The 21673-nt window shown below is 38.5% G+C and overlaps 1 protein-coding gene across 1 annotated transcript in view; it reads right to left on the bottom strand.

Moving 5' to 3' along the window:
• The window catches only part of tenm2b (teneurin transmembrane protein 2b), a 300496-nt gene that overhangs the window by 190010 nt on the left and 88813 nt on the right, over positions 1 to 21673 (bottom strand). Inside the window, exons 3-4 of the mRNA XM_056262103.1 lie at positions 13665 to 13709; positions 12161 to 12436 (exon numbers count right to left, since the gene is read on the bottom strand). Coding sequence (XP_056118078.1) covers positions 12161 to 12436; positions 13665 to 13709 — 321 coding nt within the window. The remainder of the gene's footprint in view (positions 1 to 12160; positions 12437 to 13664; positions 13710 to 21673) is intronic.

Below are 21673 nucleotides of genomic sequence, written 5' to 3'. Positions count from 1 at the left end.
CAATCATGAAATAACAGAATGATGTGAAAGTGGGACAGATAAGCATCGGAAGGAACAAGCAGCATTAGGAGATTCGTTAGAAACGGTCACACTCTGACCCGAATAACTGCTTGCCGGGCGTTTGTCATGGTGTGCCAAGCACAAGCACAGAAACACACGCACATGATGACACAGAGACGCTAACACGTGTATAAAGGACAACATCCTTTTAGCCACAAGCAGTATTAGCTAAAAGTAGGGCACTCAAGTTATGTAAACGAATGAGGGAATTAAGAAATTAGCTTTTGTTGTGTGTTATACGTTTGTGTTTTGAATATTTGAAGAGGACATGTCCTTGTGCTGCAATATACCAGTGCTATTTTCACTTCAACTTATTTAAAAGTTGATGTGACAAAAATGATGTGGCATCTTACAGGATTTTTTAATTTGTAAACATCCTTAAAAAGAATACAGGTGTATTTTGCTTATATTTAGTGAGTTAGGCAAGACAGACACTAAGAATTAATGTGTTGTTTTGGGGCCTTAAAGGGACCATTCACCCAAAAATGAAAATTATCTTGGTATGATTTCAAAGATACCGTAGGCACGAATTTAGATATGCACTGATAAGATTCAAAACATTAAAAATATGAATGGCTATAGCCTGAAAGGTCTGATTTACGCAACAGTCGTTACAACAGTCTTTTTTTTTTTTTCACAATGACATGTGAGTTCATGATTTTAATGTTGTTTTTTGTGGCAGACTAAAGACTAATGACAGACTGTTGATCTTTGAATAAAAATGTTTGATTCAGGTTTGAAATTCATTATCTTTTATTATAGGCTGTGTAGTCTAATATCATAGTAGGCCTACACCCCCCCTCCCTACACCTAGGGTGGTTTGAGGGTGAGTAAATCATGTGATAATTTTTACACATTTTGTTTAATGCACTTCTGTGCTTAGGGAAGATTGTTGCAGATGAACAATTTTAGCATTCTTAACTTGGACTGTACAGCATCACTCCACACTGTGATCCAGACACCTGAAGCGGCTCTTTAAAATGCTGAAACTGCGCTAAAACTACAATATGCATCTGGATATATGCCTGTTTAAAAAGCACCACTCCATCGTTTGATGAATTACTGCTGCCATGATCAATAAAAAAGTACACAAACTCCTATTTTATACCTACAGTAATTCTAATTTGGACAGAAAGGAGCCATTGAAAATAATGGCAACTGATTTAATTTAAAACTAATTTTTTTAAAAGGGGTCATGAACTGCATTTTTTTTAATAATGTTTCCTGAGGTGCACTTATAAAGTTAGTATGATTTTTACACCAAAAATGGTCATAATTTAGAAATTAAAGGCCATTTTCTACCCTGATTGCTCTGTTGGAAGGGGCGTGTCTGCTGTAGACTTAAATGTAAACGCCCACTACTGTGATTGGCTAACATCTTTGCATATGAAATTATTATTACACGTGTTAGTATTGTACACGTAGAACTCTCTCGAAAACTTTTACTACATTTTACTATTACAGCTCTCTGGATTAACTAATCGTGAAAAGCGTTGATTATAGCATTATATTTAGAGCTACTCCCGTCGTTTGAAAGGTTGCAGCGATGAGCATCGATTTCTACACTCTCACAAATGCTTTCATCATAAGTAACAGTGCAAACACGATGTCATAATGGTGTATCAGTGGTGTATTTTACACTGATGAATGAAAGAATCACGTCACCTGATATGGTTGGTAAATATTCTCTGGTTCATTAATCGTATATGGATTCATTTATGGACTAATTTAAATTCTGTGCTTATCCAGATCATATTAAGCATCACAGCAACCCTTTGCACTTATTAATTTTAGAAGCCCAGGTTCAGATTCTTAGAATAATTACGCCGAAGAAACAAAAACATGTTTCCCCAAAACATACAAACCCACTTTCGCACACACACACACACAAAAAAAAAAAGTATAAATAAAAAATCAGACACAGCACACACAAACTCATCACTGACCTTTCCAAAGAAACACTCCTTACAATGGGTTTCACCTGTTGTCATGGAAACCAAAGCTCTACAAGTCTTTAAAACTTGTAGTTGTCGACATACCTGTTACTAGACATATTTGGATTGGGGTGTTCATTAAAACACTAGCTGTCTTCAGTTCCAGTCCTCACTTCCCTTTTCGATTCAAGAAATGAGGTTGGACGTTCACAGAAATGTTTTATTTCTGCCACCAACATGAAAATGAGCAGAAAATTAGAAAATCCAGATAACCAGGTTTTCATAATTGTAGATAATCTTCATACTCTTTATTCTGACACTTTAATTGTGTGTGTGTGCCAGAAATCTACTGGAAATTAACAGATCATCCTCTTTGCCTAATGAATTCAACACTAATTTTCTGTTTTAATTGTATGTCTCTACAGTGGACAGACCTTTAAAAGCAATTTTAACCATTCAGGGTGTGATGTTTTCAACCAAAACAGCATGAGGTTTACATGTCATGTGCTGCTTCCCAATTCGCATACTATCCATTCTAAATAGTATTTCAAATTAGAATTAGTGTGTCCCAACTCATAGTATGTTGGAATGAGTATTCCAAAGATATCCGAATGGTCTACTATTTCCGGTTAGAATCCAAAGTGCATATCTGTGCACAGTCTAACGGCTAATATTACCCACAATCCATTGCGCATTGCACAAGGATTCGATTAGAACTACAAACACAAATAAAACGTGTTTTAAAAAACTACAAACATGGCGGATGTGTGAGAACAACGGTTAAAAGTATTTGAGTGATTAATAATCAGTATCTAACTTAACACAAAATATTTATTCAGTGTTATCCACATTATATTTCATCTGCAACAACACAGACTTTTATAAAAAATACGTTTGGTCGTTAACCTTTAAATGCATCATCATGCAAACACATGACTGGCAGATCAACGTGCTACAACATTTCTCTCAGATACGGTAGGAAATTAAATGAAATCGAATGTGGAGGATTTTAACTGTGACAAGATGATTGACAGCTGCAGTTTAAAGGGTGACAGGATGCAAGTAACTAATTGACAGAACGCAATTATGAGTGCTGGGTGGGTAGTAACTGATTACATGTAATCCGGATTACATAATCAGATTACAAAAATGAAGTACTTGTAATTAGATTATTTTATGTTTTAAAATACTTGTAATCAGACTAAAGTTACTTTTTTATTGATTACATGATTGCATATTATTCACACAATGGCAGTAAATCATTCATAATTTATTGATTCTCCTTATTCTTATTTCCATGTTTTAAATTTTCCTTTCTTAAAAAGTCTTCTAGTTTTGTAAAATTTCACACCCAGACCAGATAGTCTGGATATAATTACATGGAAAATTGAGAGGCCACAAAGCATAATTTGACCACTGCATTCCATTTACAGAGATCATTTCACTTTTAAGGAGTGTTTTCTCAACATTTCAGCATTGTATATTGAATCAACTCCTGTGGAACGCATTAATTACTTTTTGAATTGTGAAGCTGTAAGTCTTTTAACCATGTATTGCTACGTAATTGGAAGGCTTTTGTCTTTAAAACACATTTTCATTAAAAGTTTTATTATTTTAAAATGAGTTATTTTAATTTAAAAATTGTATGATTTATTGAATTATTAGCTTTTCATTAAACTCACAAACCTCCTCCATCATGAACCCCATTCTGGGAAACCCTGACTTAATGCAATGTTTAATGCATGTTGTTGATAAAGAATTGAATAAATTATATATATATTCTCTTGGTTTTTTTTATTGTACAATATTATTCTATTTAAGTCAACGTGATAAATGATTTAGGTCAAAAGTAATTTAAAAGTAATCAGAAAGTAGTCAGATCATATTACCTATATGTAATGTAATGGATTGTTACTAACTACAATTTTTGTCATGTAATTTGGAATCAGTAACCGACTACAATTTGTAAGCACTAAGCAGCACTGATTATGACAAAGTAGCACTGTATGTCCCAAAGCTTGCCTACTATTTTGCTACACACTCATACACTCTTTTTCTTCATAAAAGTACATACTTTTAGGGCATAGTATATTTAGTATATTCTTTTCTTTTTTTCAACTTTAAACATTGTTGCTTAGATCATGTAGAAATAATGCAACAGGGAGCAATATAAATGTGCGAACAAAGATTTAAAGTAAACAGAAACACTTTTTCCCTTTGTGATTTAATAATTCATGCATGAATGAGGATTAATCAGCATGCTCATATTATGCAATCATCTTTGGCCAAACTTTGTTTTCACATTTCACAGTTGATAATGCTATAACTTCTCATAACATGCGCAATGACTCCCGAGAGCTGAAGTTTGTGTCCTTAGACTCGTTAATGGCCTCAGTACAAGCTGTGTGACAGTTCACCACAAGAACTTAAAAGAGTGCGAACAGTACCACAGGCTAACTGTGGCATTTTAATGAGCGCTCCTACTCTAATCATTTAGCTGTAATCTGCCAGGGACATGAACCCAGTGTCTGTAAAAGTAACCAAGGCTCAGCAAACAACTGAAGACGGGCAGATCTGAGCGAGGACACTTGGGATAGGGAGCCCGGGAATGGCGGCAGGGCATTTCTCCGGCACTGGCGAGCAAGAGAGTTGACCCGCGAATGGCAACAAAAGCGAGTGGTAATGAGTGTAAGTGTTGCCTGAAGGTGCCGTCTTTATCATATCATCATGCCACGCTCTTCACGCAAACGGTGGCTGAACACGATGCCTCAGGACTCACTTCTGCAGCTTTTCACCCAGCATTCTCTTGATCAAATCCAGCTCTTGTCGTCCCTATTAATTAGCTCCCACAGTGGAGATTCATTAGTGGTCTGTGCCCTGCTGTGTTTGGGTTTATTTCAATGTACACAAATACACACACAGACTTCTTTTCTCAAACGTGACGCATTAAAATAACCCACACAGACTTGACGTGGTCTTCAGTCTCGGTAGGGAGTGGAGTTTAAGGGAAAGGGATTCAATTTCTGCCCGTGGCACTGAAAGAGAAGTTCAGAACAGAGAAGAAAGAAAAAAAAAAAAGATCAGTGGGCCGCCACAAGGTTGTTTGAAGACTGCGTGGCTCATAGCAGCGGTGGAAACAATGTGAACGATTCTTCTGAGAACGTCACGCTGCTCCCAGCGTGTGCCCACGCCGACGCTCTGGTGAATGTCTGTCACAATGGCAACACGGCCACGACGCCGCCCACAGGCCAAAATTGCTTCGAGCTAAACTTTTTTTTTTAAATGCACGATGTGACTCAGGCGTCCATTACCAGAACAAAAGAACCCATGTCACCAAGAATGTAAAACACTGGATTTGGACAGCAGGTGGCTACGAAAACGCGTAATTTTGGTGCTTGTGTGCTAATTACAAACACAGCTGCACACAAAGCAGATGCTCATGTCTGGATGAAGATTATTCAGAGAAGCAGCCATCTGAGAGGGTGTGGACCATCGAGAAAAGATTTAATTATGGCAGTAAAAGGAGTTTGATTAAGTGGGAAACCGTGTGTATGGTGATTCGTTCTTTGAGGAAGGTGAAGATGAGTGCAAAAGACTGAGTTCAGCAGTGTATATGTCTCAAATGCATATGTGATAATCACTGTTGGTCATTCGCAATTGTGTCTATATTGCTTCATTGCTATATTTCTATTGCATAAATAACTGTCATACTCTCAAAAAACGTTCTCTGTTTCGGAAACTGTCCACATTGTTCACATTGTCCACGCTCACTTGAAAGAAAGGGCAAAAGCAATGGAGGAGTTGAACTTGTCAAAATTGCTTTTTACCGTTCTCAATGTCTTCAGGGTTTGAGTCTTTCGCTGCAGTCTCGAGAGGTTTTCAGTGGTGGAGAAATCAACCACCATTCCAAACAAAAAGACTCAAAGTCCCTTCAAAGACGCACCGGAGATTCTATGAAAAGTCCCTAGGGCTGTATAGCAGCCATTGGCACCTTCCACAAAAGATGGTACAGGGCTTGAAACTCAAACTCAAAATGAAATCAAATATAAGGGTAATAAAAGATGAACTGTCATAAAATCTTCCCTGTCTGCAGGAGGTCAGTCTATTATAATGATCTATAAATAATAATAATAATTTATTTTACATTGAATTGTACATATAATAATTATCCTGGGTTCCCCTAGGTTCTGTTTTTAGGAAACATGGGGTTTTGTTTTATTGCTATGCTGACGATACTTAAATTTATCAAAGTGCTTTAAACTTTACATTTGCCTGTATGGATGAGGTTAAATATTAGCTTTCTAAAAACTTCCTTTTTTTGAATGCAGATGAAACAGAGGTAATGGTTTTTGGCTTCTCTGTTTCTCTGGGAAGTAACAAGATCGATCTTGGATATCTACAACCTTTTGTTTCTTCTTTTGTGAGGAATTTGGGTGTGGAGTTTGACAATTCTCTTAAGTTTAATAAACATATTAACTCTGTGATTGGTTCTAGTTTCTTTCATCTCCGCTTGCTTGCCAAAATTAAGCCGTTACTATCCGAGAAGTCTCTGGATGCCTTTATTACACCTAAGTTGGATTATTGCAACTCCATCTACTATGGTATATCTAAGTCTCAAATTTCTCATTTACAAGTGGTTCAAAATGCAGCTGCACGATTTCTGAAAGGATGTGAAGAATTTACGCATGTCACTGAAAGATTTACATTGGTTGCCAGTTAATTATAGAATTGAGTTTAAAATCACATTACTTGTCTATGAATCATTACATAATCAAACTCCAAGCTATCTGTCTAACTTACTCCACCACTATAATCTCTCACAAAGCCTAAGGTCTGAAGATCAAAACTTACTACAAATTCCAAGAACTCGCTTAAAGTGTCGGGGTGATTGAGCTTTTTCTGTGGCTTTATGGAAATTTTTTTTTTTTAAATATCTGTGGCTTTTTCACTTTATGGAACAGTTTTTCTATCCAGACTACATTAGGGCTGTTTCTATACTTTATCTGCATTCAAATCTAGTCTAACACATCTCTTTTCGTTGGCTTTTAATACATAATGTTTCATTTTGTTCTTCTCTGTTTCCTTATGTCTGTTATCTTATGGTCATTTATTTTTTATTGTACAGCACTTTATTGGCCAGCCTTGTTGCTGCCATTAAATGTGCTTAAGAAATAAACTGAACTGAACTGAATTATAATATTTTATATATTTTAATGTATTTTTTTATATATATATATATATATATATATATATATTTATAATTTTGCAGCCTTGTCACCAAAATTTTGGACACTAACGTTGTAAAGTTTGGGGTCACGATGATCAAGAAAATAATTCTACAGCATTTACATTTACATTCAGCTTTGTTAGTTTAGTTCACAGTGCATTAACTAATGTTAATGCACTGTGAACTAAACTAACAAAGCTGAATTTGTATTAACTAACATTAATAAAGATCAATAAATACTGTAACAAATGTTTTGTTCAATGTTAATTAATACATTAACTAAAGTTAACTAATGAAACATTGTAAAGTGTTACAAATTAATCAAACATGACACTAAAAGACATTTATAATGATTCACACTACAATAAGCAGCAACTGTTCAACACTGATAATAATAAGAAATGTTTTCTTGAGCACCAAATCAGCAGATCAGAAAACAGTTATATTGCAATAATATTTCACAATATTACCGATTTGGTGAGTGTGAGAATCTTCTTTAAAAAATATATAAAAAAGTTTTAGTGCCCCAAACTGTTCAATAATATAATATTATATTATATTATTATAATTTACATTTAATGTTATTTACATTTTTCCAGTTATTTTATATAGTTTTAGTTTTCACTTCAAAGAACACAAGATTTATTGCTTTAAGTCACTGAACACCAATTTGAACCCTATTAGTGCAAACGTCCTTTTTTTTTTGTTTCTGTTATATTCTCTGACTGTGTGAGAGATAATCAATACCCATGAGTTCAACATCATCATCATCATCCTGTCCCTCATCCCACAAGCACATGTGAAGGCTCACAATAGGAAGAAGGGAAACAAAACTGGAACACTGCTGGCAATGCGTGATGAGACGCACCTGGTGCTTATTGCGTCTCGCCGCAGGTATCATAAATCCCACATTGTGCCTTGCCTTTGCACAACCTGCTTCCATTAATGCATGTGGCGGCCTTGATGTCCAGGAATGGAGCAGCAGAGCAGGGCCGGCTTTGAACGATGACTGCCTGTTTTCAGCCCCTCTAGATCTACTTCCCTTTTCTTCACATTTGCTCACCTCAACAAGGAAACATTGCTTCTTTTTTTGTTAGTACCCCCTGGAGTTTCACATCTCCTCCCTAAACACTTTGCTCCATTTGCTTCCCCTGTTTGGTCTGTTATTCTTTTCTGCTTGCAATAAAAGCCTTTCTGTAGCGTGTAACCTTTAATCTCAACATTTTGGAGAATGTGCAATTCTGTTTCCAAACACTAGCCAAAGAGTTTACTTTTTTCATGTCGCCCCATCTTTGATATCGCTGACTCATTACAATGATAATAAAATTCAATTAAAGCAGCACTAAGTAGGAATTCCGTTTTTGTCAAACAGCGACCCCTAGAGTCGCAGTGGAGTACTTGTACTGTCGTGAATAGCACTCACGCAGTGATGGCTCGCACTCACGGCCGGATCCCCTCCCCCTGTACACCGGTACCTGTTCAGTAAGATGGACGCTGTAACGAGTGGAAATAAGGTATGGCCCCTTTAAGAGCTGCGCGCGCCCTGTTTAACTGTCGGCAGTCTGTATTGTATGTGCACCTCGAACACCACATGTATACGGCGTCGGGTTATTTCTGTTTGATGCTCATTTTATCAGAATTTTATCAGATCTGTTTTTTGCCGTAAAGCAATTCGTTACATCGCGAGACCTGATATCACATGATGCTTCCTAACACTGAGGCGCCCCGCCGGCCCAAAGTTGCAAGGGTGGTTTTGCGGCTCACAGGCACCAGGGGGGTGCGAGACGACCACCATTCAACACGAAATCAGTAATATAAACATTACAATGACTCCAAAGCTGTTCGGTTAAGGTAAAAAAGTTACTTAATTCACCTTTAAAAGCAGAAGAACATGTTCTAATTCAGAGAACTGATTCTAATAATCCACTTAAAATATGTTTTGCCACTCTTCAGCTGTAAAAGCTGAACACCAGTAAACTGAACTGCTTTGCTAGCAGGTTAATTAGCTCACTCAAAACCATTCAATATATAATCAATAATCTGTATCCAAAACATAAATCTAACAATACAATTTATATTTGCATAGAAAATGCACAGGTGAACATAAGTCATGTGCCAGAATATGTAACTCAATGTGAATACAGTTTGCTTATCGTCGAGCAAACAGGTCAGTGGATGATGCGGTCAACATGGGACTGCAATATATCCTGCAACACCTGGACAAACTAGGGACTTATGCAAGGATTCTGTTTGTGGACTTCAGCTCAGCCTTCAACACCATCATCCCAGAACTCAATTTAACCCAGTTCTCTGTTCTAAAGCTCTATTTGTCAGTGGATCACCAGCTTTCTGACAGAGAGACAACAGCTAGTGAGACTGGGGAAATTCACATCCAACACCTGCACAATCAACACTGGCGCCCCTCAGGGATGTGTGCTCTCCCCACTGCCCTTCTCCAACGGCAACGCCAACGACTGCACTGCCAAAGACCATTCTGACAAACTTCTGAAATTTGAACTACCATCATCAGCCTCATACACAATGGTGACGAGTCTGCATATAGGCAGGAGGTTGAACGGCTGGCTGGCTGGTGCAGTCATAACAACCTGGAGCTGAACACGCTCAAAACAGTGGAGATGACTGTGGACTTTAGGAGAAACACCCCAGCATTACAACCACTCACCATCATGAACAGCACTGGAGTCATTCAGGTTCCTGTGCATCACCATCTCTGAAGTGGGTCAATCATATTTGCTCGGCAAAAAAAGGCCCAGCAGAGGCAACACTTCCTTCGCCAGCTGAAGAAGTTCAACCTGCCACAGGAGCTGCTGATGCACTTCTACTCTGCAGTCATTGAGTCTGTCCTCTGCACTTCCATAACTGTCTGGTTTGGCTCAGCTACAAAATCAGACATCAGAAGACTATAGAGAACGGTTCGGACTGCTGAGAGGATTATTGGCGCTCCCCTGCCCACCCTCCAAGAACTCTATACATCCGGAGTGAGTAAAAGAGCTGGCAAATCACTCTGGATCCCTCACATCCAGGCCACTTCCTCTTTGAACTGTTGCAGTCTGGTCGGCGCTATAGAGCACTGAGCACCAGAACAGCCAGGCACAAGAAAAGTTTCTTCCCCCAGGCAATCTACCTCATGAACAGGAAAATGTTCTCTCCACTGTGCAATGATAAATATGTGCAATATCACTTATAATTATTTGACAATAACCTACCTCTTTTACTTAATTCCCAGTCAATTCTCTTCTACTCTGATCTATATACAGTATATACACCTGTACATACAAATTTGTCTTTTTTTGTTTATTTACATATTATATATACATTTGTGTATCTTTTTTCTTTATTTTTTCTTTTACTATCTGTGCACTGTTGTTGTCTCTGTGTACTTAAGTATATTATCGTATACTGCTTTTATTTCAGTCCATATCTTTACAAAAACAGTTTTCACACACTACTGCGGTGAATATTACTTTTGAATGTTTTTGAAGTCTCTTCTGCTCACCAAAGCTTCATGTATTTGATCAAAATACAGTGAAAACAGTAATATTGTAAAATATTATATAAAAAAAAAATGTAAATTGCAGAAACATTTCTTATTAGGATCAATGTTGAAAACAGTTGTGCTGCTTAATATATTTTGTGAAAACTTAATATATATATTTTTCAAAATTCTTTAATGAACTGAAATTTCAAAAGAACAGCATATACTTCAAACTTTTGTAACATTATACATGTCTTTACTGTCACTTTTGATCAATTGAATGTGTCCTTGCTGGAAAAAACATTCATTTCTTGACCCCAAACTGTGAACGGTAGTGTATTAATAAATGTTTATGCGTTTTTTTAAATGTGCAAGTTTGTCATTTTGCATTGTTAACTAAATATATTATTTGTATCAACTATAATTATGTAATTTCAGTACGTGTATAGTGTCATTTCCAAGACATTTCAATCAAAAGACAAAAAATGATATTAAGATAAGTTTTTTATTGAGTTTAGTGTCTAGTGACTAGTTGTCAATTATCTTTCTGATGAGACTGATAACAGACGTACAATTGTAGCTTCGCCAATAGTACATCCATACAGATGTCTCTGAATTCACACACTAATGTCTGGTGCTTGTAATATGAAAAGAAGAAACTACAACTGTGTCAGTTTAACATTCAGCGAAGAAGAGCATTTTATGAATATGACCCGATAACCAGTTAAATGCATAAAGCGGTACTTGTCATTGGCAAGTTAGACGTGCTGGCAATAAAGTCTCGTTATATCAAAGAGAAAACGCCACTTGAGATTGCAGGCATTGAGATGACTCCTCTTTGGTCTGTAAATTGCTTTGATCTCACCAACGCAGTAAATACAGTCTTCAGAAAATGCACTGGATTTACAAATATTGACGCCTCAGTGTTGAGAATCATATAAATAGTCCGGTAACACTTTACGATAAGGGTACATGAATTAGATGTATAAATTCATTATGCATTCAGGCATGCATTAATATCTCATGAATCATCAGGAACTAACACGAGTTCAACGTTTTTCATTCATGACTTCATGGATGAACAACACCTTAATTAAAACATTAACTAAGATGAGTACATCATCATGAATTATGATTTATTACGCATGATCATGATGTTTTCTTTGTTCTTTCTAAAGTGTTACCAATAGTCCTTATTCAATGATTAAATAAGCTCAATTTCACCTCCCAAAAAAAAACTGAAGACCTTTGGGGAATGAGCAATGAGAACATTTCATTTAGATGTCTCATTGCACCGGCATTCATTGTTGGACCTAATGTCTTACCAAATTACAGATTTTCCACTTAATTTAGATGCACTACTCTTCTGATAAATCTCCAATCATCAGTGTCTTTTCATTTGTCTCTTCATTTGTTTTCAAGAGTTTTTTCTCTCTCACCTACCTGATTCTTCATCAATCTTGTGTTCGTTTTCAGAGTCGGTGAGAGTGAGAACCGAGTGGTCAGGACTGGACAGGCAAGAGCTGCGGCGGGACTTGAGGGGCTGCCCGCTCCACAGCTGGACGGCGCGCTCAGGGGTCATGACCCCCTCAGGGTCTGAGTCGGCGTCGGATCCGGCGCTCAGAGCGTATCTGTCCTGCAGCAGGCTCATATTGGAACAATATACATTGGATGACGGTGGAGGCTCACACATGCCCAGATCAGCCAATGCGAAGCTCCCTGTAAAGAGAATACAAGTATTAAATAAATAAAAAAGAAGAAAGTGTGTGTGGCTGCAAGGCATCTCTGACTCCTAAACTAGCTGGATGACTCTGACTAAGAACTGGCTTTGCTAAATTACATAATGACAACACAATCGTCATTCTAGCAAGTCTTCATTTTAGTGTGTAAATTAATTTATTAATGTATTGTCCCAGTCATTTTCATTCAGTAAAGCAGTGAAATGAATGAATTTAAATTATGTTACAGTGGTATAAAGACTACTGGCTGTTTTTACAGCTATAAGAACAATGTATCACTATGCTAACCCTTTCAATTCAAAGTATAGGAAATGTATAACAATAGTCTGGGCAAAAGCAGTGGACCAAATTGCAGATTCATTTAAAAAAAAAGTAAAAGAAAAATGTTACACACTATGAGAAAAGTACACACCCCTTTATTCGTTATTATTACTTATTATTTTTCCAAATATTATGTCAAACTAAATAATCCTAAAGTTAATACTAAAGTACTATGTAAATACTATGTATACTAAGTAAACTATATAATACTAAAAGTTAAAAGCTAAAATATATATATTTGAGCTTTTAAATTATATTGTTTTATTTGCATATTTATTTAAACTAATTATTTCATGTATTTAATCTATTCCCTTAGAAGAAAAGTTTTTTAAAATCTTGAAAGTTTCAACGTGTCCAAACTTGTAGTATATATAAAACAATAGATATACAACATATATATGAATTCAGTTCATTTACATATGAATTAATGAGGCAACGACTATGCATTAATGAGATAAACAGTAAAAGGACAGTTGAATATTCGTGAATTAGGAAAATCCACAAATCTGTGCACTGCATAAAATCACAGCCATTAATGACTTCAATATAATGACTCACTATTACATTAGAGTGATGCAAAGCAGGAAACCACCAATCTTTAATAATAATTTCATAAGCAGCTAAAAACATTATGCTGAATGAGCATTGCATCCTACTACTCAGCAGGTTGGAGGAGCATTTTGCAAGAACAACCTATTGAACATTTGCATTTTGCTCAAATATGGGGGAAAAGCACAGTCCACATCCACATAATACGATTGCACGACACAATATTTAATGAGGGTCGAGTTAACAGAATAGAGGGCACACAAGGATTTAAATAGGAGTAGGAGGTGTAGGGGGGTGGAGTCTCATTCTGCACCAAGACATACCTATGCGGCGCATACCTGAAACGTAGTAACCAACGGCAATCGGGGCCAGCTCCACGTAAGCTGTAAGAACAAAATGTCCCTCCATCATCTATTAACATCATCCGCAACTCAATGCAAAAGTTGCATTGTGCACAACAAACCTGCTCCATATAGCAGACACTCCCTGGCTGTTTTTATGTGTGGAAAAGTCCTGCGGAGCTCTCTGCCTCCCCGCTGTTGTGTGTCTATTCCAAAGGGACAAATCTTCCAAGGTGTAAATTTGAGATAGTGTCTAACTGAACAGCCAGAAGGCATTCTAGAAAAAAAATATCCCAGAAGACACACTTTATAAAGAAAAAAAAGGCCAAAAACTCAGCCTCCTCCAGCGCCTTGTCTGTTTAGACACAATTTCCCCCTTTTGCTCATACACCCTGGACATTAAAGTGAATATCCTTTTTCACCAGGTGCTAAAATCAGAGAGAGTGGCAAGGTCATTTGTTGAGGGAGGGGTTACCATGGCAACATAGCATTTTTTCCGCATGCCGTCAGGTACAGTGAGGCATTTCGGAAAAAAAATCATCTCTTTTCAGGCCTCAGACACGCCCTGATTGACAAAGAGTCCTGCTGTGATGGAGATGCAAATGTTAACACAGCCTGCTAAAACTGTGAGGTCCCAGCAAAACATTCCAGGATACAAAAAACAAGATACATGCTGTTTCAAAACCCCAATGATTTGAAATGTTCACATTTTTAGAGCACAGAGCAAAGATGATGGTTTCTCAAGTCCTAAGTGTATGGTGAGAACTATCAGCACATATCAATTGTTCTTGTAGGGTGAACACATGTTTGCTGTTAATATTCAGATAATACAGGCAGATTTGGCAGAACATCACCTTCAGGTGAAAAAGCTAAAAACCAGTGTGTATGTATGTGTGTGTGGGTGGATGGATGGACGGGCGGACGGATGGATGGATGGTCATATCTTTTTAGACAACTGGTATCAATCTCAGACAGGTTTGCTAAATAGTTTGCCAGGTCTTAGGTAAATGGAAAACCTACTTAAAGAAGTTGTTCCACATTATTAAGCAAGTCACAGTTCTCATGCAATATGGGGAGGAAGAAAGATCTTTCTGAAGATGAAAAGCATGAAATGGTGCAATGTCTTGCAAAAGACATGAAAACAACTAATATTTTGCTAAAAATGAATAGAGTTTGTCGACCTGCCAAAAGGTTTAGAGCACAGAAGAACCCAGTCAGATAAAGGCTTATTAAGGAAAGTTTCTGTCAAAGAAATAAATTGTATTAAAAGGCCAGCTGTAAAAATAAATAAATAAAATAAAAACACTGTTGAGCAGCAAACAGGTATTTGAAGATGCTGGTGTCTCTGGAGTCCCAAGAAGGGAAGAGGGAAGAGAAGCTCTCTCTAACCTCTAACCAGATTCCACAAAGAGAAACATTTACAGAGCTTCTAAACACCAGAGGACAGGCCTTAATAAAATGGAAGGAAAGAAAGAAAGAAAGAAAGAAAGAAAGAAAGAAAGAAAGAAAGAAAGAAAGAAAGAAAGAAAGAAAGAAAGAAAGAAAGAAAGAAAGAAAGAAAGAAAGAAAGAAAGAAAGAAAGAAAGAAAGAATATAATTAAGCACACTTGCACACTGTTGTACTGAATACCAGCATGTTTGGATGGGCCTTTTTTCTCATTTCCTGCTGGAGAAACAAATCCTCTCTCACAGAGAAGTCAGACATTCATGGTGTAAAAGATGCTTTCTAAAAAGGCTAGAAGGCGGCTCAATGAAGCCTATATTACCTCATAAATGTCAGCCAATTTCAATATATCCTCCGACCTTTCTAAATTCCATCCCTTATGCTTTGGTCTTCGAGCATTATTGTCTATGTTGCACTTCTCTCTTTTTTGTGAAGCCAAGCAGTCACGCTTTCCATCTCCAGAGATCAATACCATCAGGGTACAGAGGATGGAGTCAGCATACCCTGAATAATGTCGGCCCGCCTGACTGCACTGTTGGAGAATATAGCTGCTGTGGAAAAGAGAGCTTCCTCCAATTCCTCTAGCCCCAGCGTGGGCCATTTGGGTCATTTTGTTGTGTATTGCTCCGTGCTTGAGCTGACTGTCTAACGGCTGTTTTCTCGTCTGGGTCTCTTATTCATGAGAGCTCCTCCGACTCGCTCTCCTCTTTAAATGCCTGTGGTGACATCAGAGCATTGCATCCCTTTGCTATGCCACCTTTATTATTTATACCTCTGCTTTCTTTTGTTTGCCTTTCATTCGCACAGCAACTGTTAAGACAGCAGCTGCTGTGTGTGTGTGTGGAATGCAGGATGTTCATCGCTGGCGAGAGGAAAAATGTACAGGTATGTGTTCACTGGCATGGCGTCAACTATTACAGAACAGGTGAGGCAGTATCTTGTACTTAAAGAGTACTTGAAAGAGTTTGTTCCAGTGTTATTTTAGTATCATTGACATATGATAATAGTGTGTATATATATATATATATATATATATAAATATACTATAATCATATATATATACGTACATATATACACAGGGGTTGGACAATGAAACTGAAGCACTGGCCAATATGATGTTGGAGGTTTCACACCTATATATGCGCAGGCTGATGGCCAATCTTCACTAATATACATTCCATCAGTCAAGTCAAGTCAAGTCACCTTCATTTATATAGCGCTTTTTAACAATATAGATTGTTTCAAAGCAGGTTTACAGTGATAATAGGAAATTACAGTAACAGAGATTGTTTTGGCTTTACAGCAGCTCTAGAATAAAGTTATTGTCCAGCTGAAGTTAGTTTTGATTGATTGATTCACTTCCGTTGCAAAGATCATTAGTTATTAACTTAGGGGCCGCTAACACGACACCGTTCTAACAGAAAACACTCAATGCGCTCCGGGCCGCTCATCCGCACAAAACAGTGCCTGGTGGCTCGAGAACGCAAACCCTGAAATAGATTCCAAGGTGCAAGCCTTGAAAAAGTTTGAAAAAAAAAAAGGTTATCTCTGTCCAAACCTCAAAAACGCAAACCCGTGCACAAGCGCATCACATGTTTAGTCTATAGGTATGTGCGTTTGAATATATATATATATATATATATATATATATATATATATATATATATATATGTGTCCCCAGGCGTGTAGTCCTTCTTTACAAGCCAACCCACAACAAACTACTTGTCTGGCCTTAAAAAATTATAATAAATAATTTTTTATCGCTTCTGCGTAGTCACGTGAACCATAATTATCCCGACAACGTTTTAAATTAAGAGCAGAGTGTGAAGGTTAAATAAGCAGAGCAATAGCACAGCTGTACGTAAAATATTGCAATCCACACAACATAATGGGAGACAGAGAGTTATGGTGTGGAGAAGCGCTAAAGAGGCTGAACACCCTGACTGACGCTGCCCAGAGTGAAGCACGGGGGTGGATCAGGATCAGTGATGGTTTGGGTTGCAATATCATGGCATTCCCTACTGTGCTTGATGGGAGCGTCACTGCCAAGGACTACCGAACCATTCTGGAGGACCATGTGCACCTAATGGTTCAAACATTGTACCCTGAAGGGGGTGCTGCGGATCAGTTTTATAATGCACCAATACACACAGCAAGACTTGTGAGAGAATGGTTTCATGACCATGAAAGTGAAGTTGAAAATCTCCCATGGCCTGCACAGTCCCCAGATCTAAATATTTTTGAGCCACTTTGGGGTATTTTGGAGGAGCAAGTCAGAAAACGTTTTCCTCCACCAGCATCACAAGAGGAATGGCTCAGAATCCCTCTGGCCACTGTGAAGGACTTGTATCTGTCATTCCCAATGTCATGATTCTGCCCTCTTGTCATTTCATTTCTCTAGTCTTGAGGCAGGATCATGACAGACCCATGTTTTGTGTGCAAGCACATGGTCTTGTGTTTTGTGCCATGTGCTTGTGTTGTCTCGTTACGTTACCCCGCCCCCTTGTTATCCTTGTCTCGTCATTATTGTCTAGTCAGTTTCACCTGTCCTTGTCTAGTCAGCTTCACCTGTCTTTGTCTTTAGTGTCTCCCTATTTAATCCCCTTGTGTTTGCTGTCCTGTGTCGGTACATTGTCAAACATTGTGAGTTATTCTCTGTGAGTATTTTGTCTGAAACCTGTTTATTGAGAATTGTGAGTTTGTTTCCTGTCAAGTCAGAGTCTTCGTTTGTCATCGTGTCTTAGTCTACCTCCAGTCCTGTTTTTCCCCATCGTGGGTTTTGTTTTCTGTTTTGTCATCATTAAACCCCTTTTGAGTTATTTGCTGTCTGCGCATGGGTTCGTTCCTCCATCCACATGACAGAATGTACCGACCAAAGAAGAACCCAGCAGACCGTTTGTCCTTCTCTGCCAAGCATCGTCCGGACCCCCTTGAAGAAGTCTGGTTGTCTTCCCCCCTCAACAAGAGAATGTCAGGACGTTCGTTTGAGGGAACCCGTCTGGTCAGGTTTCGTGGGACCCGTGGAGGCCGCAGTAGAGGCGGTGGTGAGGAGTCATCGTCTTCACCTTCTGCTCGACTGCCGGTTATCCCTGAGGGTCTCCGGATAGGGGTCGCGATGTTTGGAAGCCCGGTTGACTCTTCCATGACTCCTAGAGCTCCGTCCACCCCTTTTGATCTTCGTGGAAAACGAGGAAGACGGCTGTCGTGGGAGTCGGTGTCAGAGTCCTCCTCCGCAGAGCCTGCTGTACCTGCGGTGGTTTCCGCTGAACTTCCCCAACCCGTCTCAGCTTCTCGACCTAGGAGAAAGAGGAGGGAGAGGGGAGCCTCCCGTTCTTCGCCCGCTGCAGTCACAGAGCCCGCTGCAGTCACAGAGCCCGCTGCAGTCACAGAGCCCGCTGCAGTCACAGAGCCCGCTGCAGTCACAGAGCCCGCTGCAGTCACAGAGCCCGCTGCAGTCACAGAGCCCGCTGCAGTCACAGAGCCCGCTGCAGTCACAGAGCCCGCTGCAGTCACAGAGCCCGCTGCAGTCACAGAGCCCGCTGCAGTCACAGAGCCCGCTGCAGACAGCGCCTCTTCCGAGTCAGATTTGAGCGCTTCATCCGAGTCAGATTTCATGTGTGCCGAGTCTGATTCGGTGAGTTCAGTTCCCGCTCCACAGCCGTCTGCTACGTCCCCTGTTATGTGTCCTGTTCCTTTTCCCGCTGTTTCCCCAGTCAGAAGTCTTGTCTCGCCACCCTCAGCTTCCCCTGTCGTGATTCCCTCTCCGTCGTCCACTGTTCCTCCTGTCCCCGATCAACCCCGGACTGTCTCCTCCAAGACTCCTCATGTGTCCCGATCCAAACCTGCCCGGATTCCTCGACCTAAACCCTCGAACCGTAAACCTAAGACCCCCAGCCCTCCCACCCTCCCTGGTCTACCACCTATGAACTTTCTTGTTCCCCCGCCCCCCCCTCCCTTGTTTGTTATTTTTATTGATGCATCCCAACCCTATTATTGTATATTCTTGTATGCCGTTGCTTTTATTTGTCATGTTTTGTTGGTTTGTGTCTGTTTCCCAGTCTGTCATGTCTCGTGTTTGATGTCCTCTTTTGGAGCGTCTGGTAGCCGCTCCTTAAGGTGGGGGTTCTGTCATGATTCTGCCCTCTTGTCATTTCATTTCTCTAGTCTTGAGGCAGGATCATGACAGACCCATGTTTTGTGTGCAAGCACATGGTCTTGTGTTTTGTGCCATGTGCTTGTGTTGTCTCGTTACGTTACCCCGCCCCCTTGTTATCCTTGTCTCGTCATTATTGTCTAGTCAGTTTCACCTGTCCTTGTCTAGTCAGCTTCACCTGTCTTTGTCTTTAGTGTCTCCCTATTTAATCCCCTTGTGTTTGCTGTCCTGTGTCGGTACATTGTCAAACATTGTGAGTTATTCTCTGTGAGTATTTTGTCTGAAACCTGTTTATTGAGAATTGTGAGTTTGATTCCTGTCAAGTCAGAGTCTTCGTTTGTCATCGTGTCTTAGTCTACCTCCAGTCCTGTTTTGCCCCATCGTGGGTTTTGTTTTCTGTTTTGTCATCATTAAACCCCTTTTGAGTTATTTGCTGTCTGCGCATGGGTTCGTTCCTCCATCCACATGACACCCAAGACAGACTGATGCTGTATTGGCCACAAAAGGAGGCCCTACACTAATTATTAATATGTGGTCTAAAACCAAGTGTTTCAGTTTCATTGTCCAAACCCTTTATGTATGTATGTATGAAAAGTAAAAAAAAAAAAATAATCACCTTTCAGTTTTCACTTTTTATAATTGTGTTGTGTATTTTTGTCATTTTTATTCGTTTTTTAATGTCTTAATAGTATTCATTCATTTTTATTTATTAGTTTTAACTATTTTTAAGCATCACCTTCAGATGATTTGCATCAGGTTTGACATTATTCCAAAGACAAGGGTCTCAAAGCTACCACATCATTAGTTTTAAAAACTAAAAGAGGCCAACAAAAAAAAAAAAGAAGAAAAAACTTGCATTTACATGCATGAAGATAATCAGGCTTTCAAGAGGCTTATTTTAGACAGGTTATAAAGCACCATGTTTTCTTCATAAAAGAGCCAATTTTGATTGCCAGGCTAATTTGCAAGGCTTATGAACCCCTGGATACTTGCATTAGAGCCCATTAGGGTCTGGATGGGGGGGGGGGGGGGGAATTAGGGTTCACTCCACTGGCTTACCATTTGCCTTGTGCAAATGAGCAGACTTAAAAACTCAGAGAGTCCAGGTGCTGGGTGTAACTAAGAGTCTAATAGGCTACCTTGAGGACAGCAAAATGCCAATGCCCTTTTCTCTGGAGATGTTTTCTTTCTTTCACTGAACAGCACATTTAGAACTTTTAATCCTCATAAGCTATAGAGGGAACTAAAAAAAATAAAATAAAAATAATGCTCATTTCAAATATACTTACTTTCGAGATTTGGGCAAACTACTCCTTTAAGTCTGCCCAGCTAAAAGAACATTTCTGAAACATGCCAGAATGAAGAATAAAACTAATCCTTTATATATATATATATATATATATATATATATATATATATATATATATATATATATATATATATATATATATATATATATATATATATATATATATATATATATATATATAATGTTAAACTCAAAACCAAGGACAACACTGACCTTGGTGATAGCAAAGACCAATACTAAATCTCCGAAAGATGGGCTGAGAAGATGCTCCCTGGCATAGATTGTAGCAGATCCTTGAGCCCGTGCTTCACTAGATAACCATATCAAAGCCACACACTGTGAGGGGCAAGATAAATAGCAGGACTTTGAAACAAGAAAAAAAGAGGTATTTTTCTTTTCCCTATAGAAGATCAGTGTTGGGTCTCCTTTAAATGTAAAAAGTATATATATCATAAGATCAGCATTCAAGGTTAACATCTATTACGTTGGTAAGAGATATTCTACATCCACAGGGTATTCCAAGCATTTCACTAAAAAAAGATAACCCTATAGCAGTTAAAGAACTTGTATTGGAAACATTTATTTAATTCATACCACATTGTTTCCATTCTAATGTTGTGTTGTGGCCAGCTTTGATGAATTAGAAAACTAATCTTTTCATAATTCATGTCTTTCCCAGGATTTAGTTTTCAGTTCACCGATTCATTTGTGGCTAATTGTTTGCCTTGCCACGAATGTAGCTCTAAAGGTCCAAACCAGCTAACAAAATTTATGGGTCACACTTTAGATTAGGGTCCAATTCTCACTATTAACTAACTACGACGTTTGCCTCATTAAACTCCTAATTACTGCTTATTAATAGTTAGTAAGCTAGTTTTTTAAGTTTAGGTATTGGATTGGAATTGGTTAAGGGATGTAGAATATGGTCATGCTGAATAAGGCATTAATATGTACTAATAAACAGCCAATATCCTAGTAATAAGCATGCTAGTAAGCAACTAGGTAATAGTGAGAATTGGACACTAAACTAAAGTTTGACCTATTTCTGTGTTCTCAGATTTAGAGAGCATCCATCTATCTATTACCATTTCAGTCGTATC

Source organism: Rhinichthys klamathensis, unplaced genomic scaffold (genome assembly GCF_029890125.1).
Source record: "Rhinichthys klamathensis goyatoka isolate OS25496 unplaced genomic scaffold, OSU_Roscu_1.1 h1tg000191l_1, whole genome shotgun sequence".
Taxonomy (NCBI): domain Eukaryota; kingdom Metazoa; phylum Chordata; class Actinopteri; order Cypriniformes; family Leuciscidae; genus Rhinichthys; species Rhinichthys klamathensis.
Note: the sequence above shows the minus strand (reverse complement) of the source record. Positions and strands in the feature narration are given on the sequence as shown.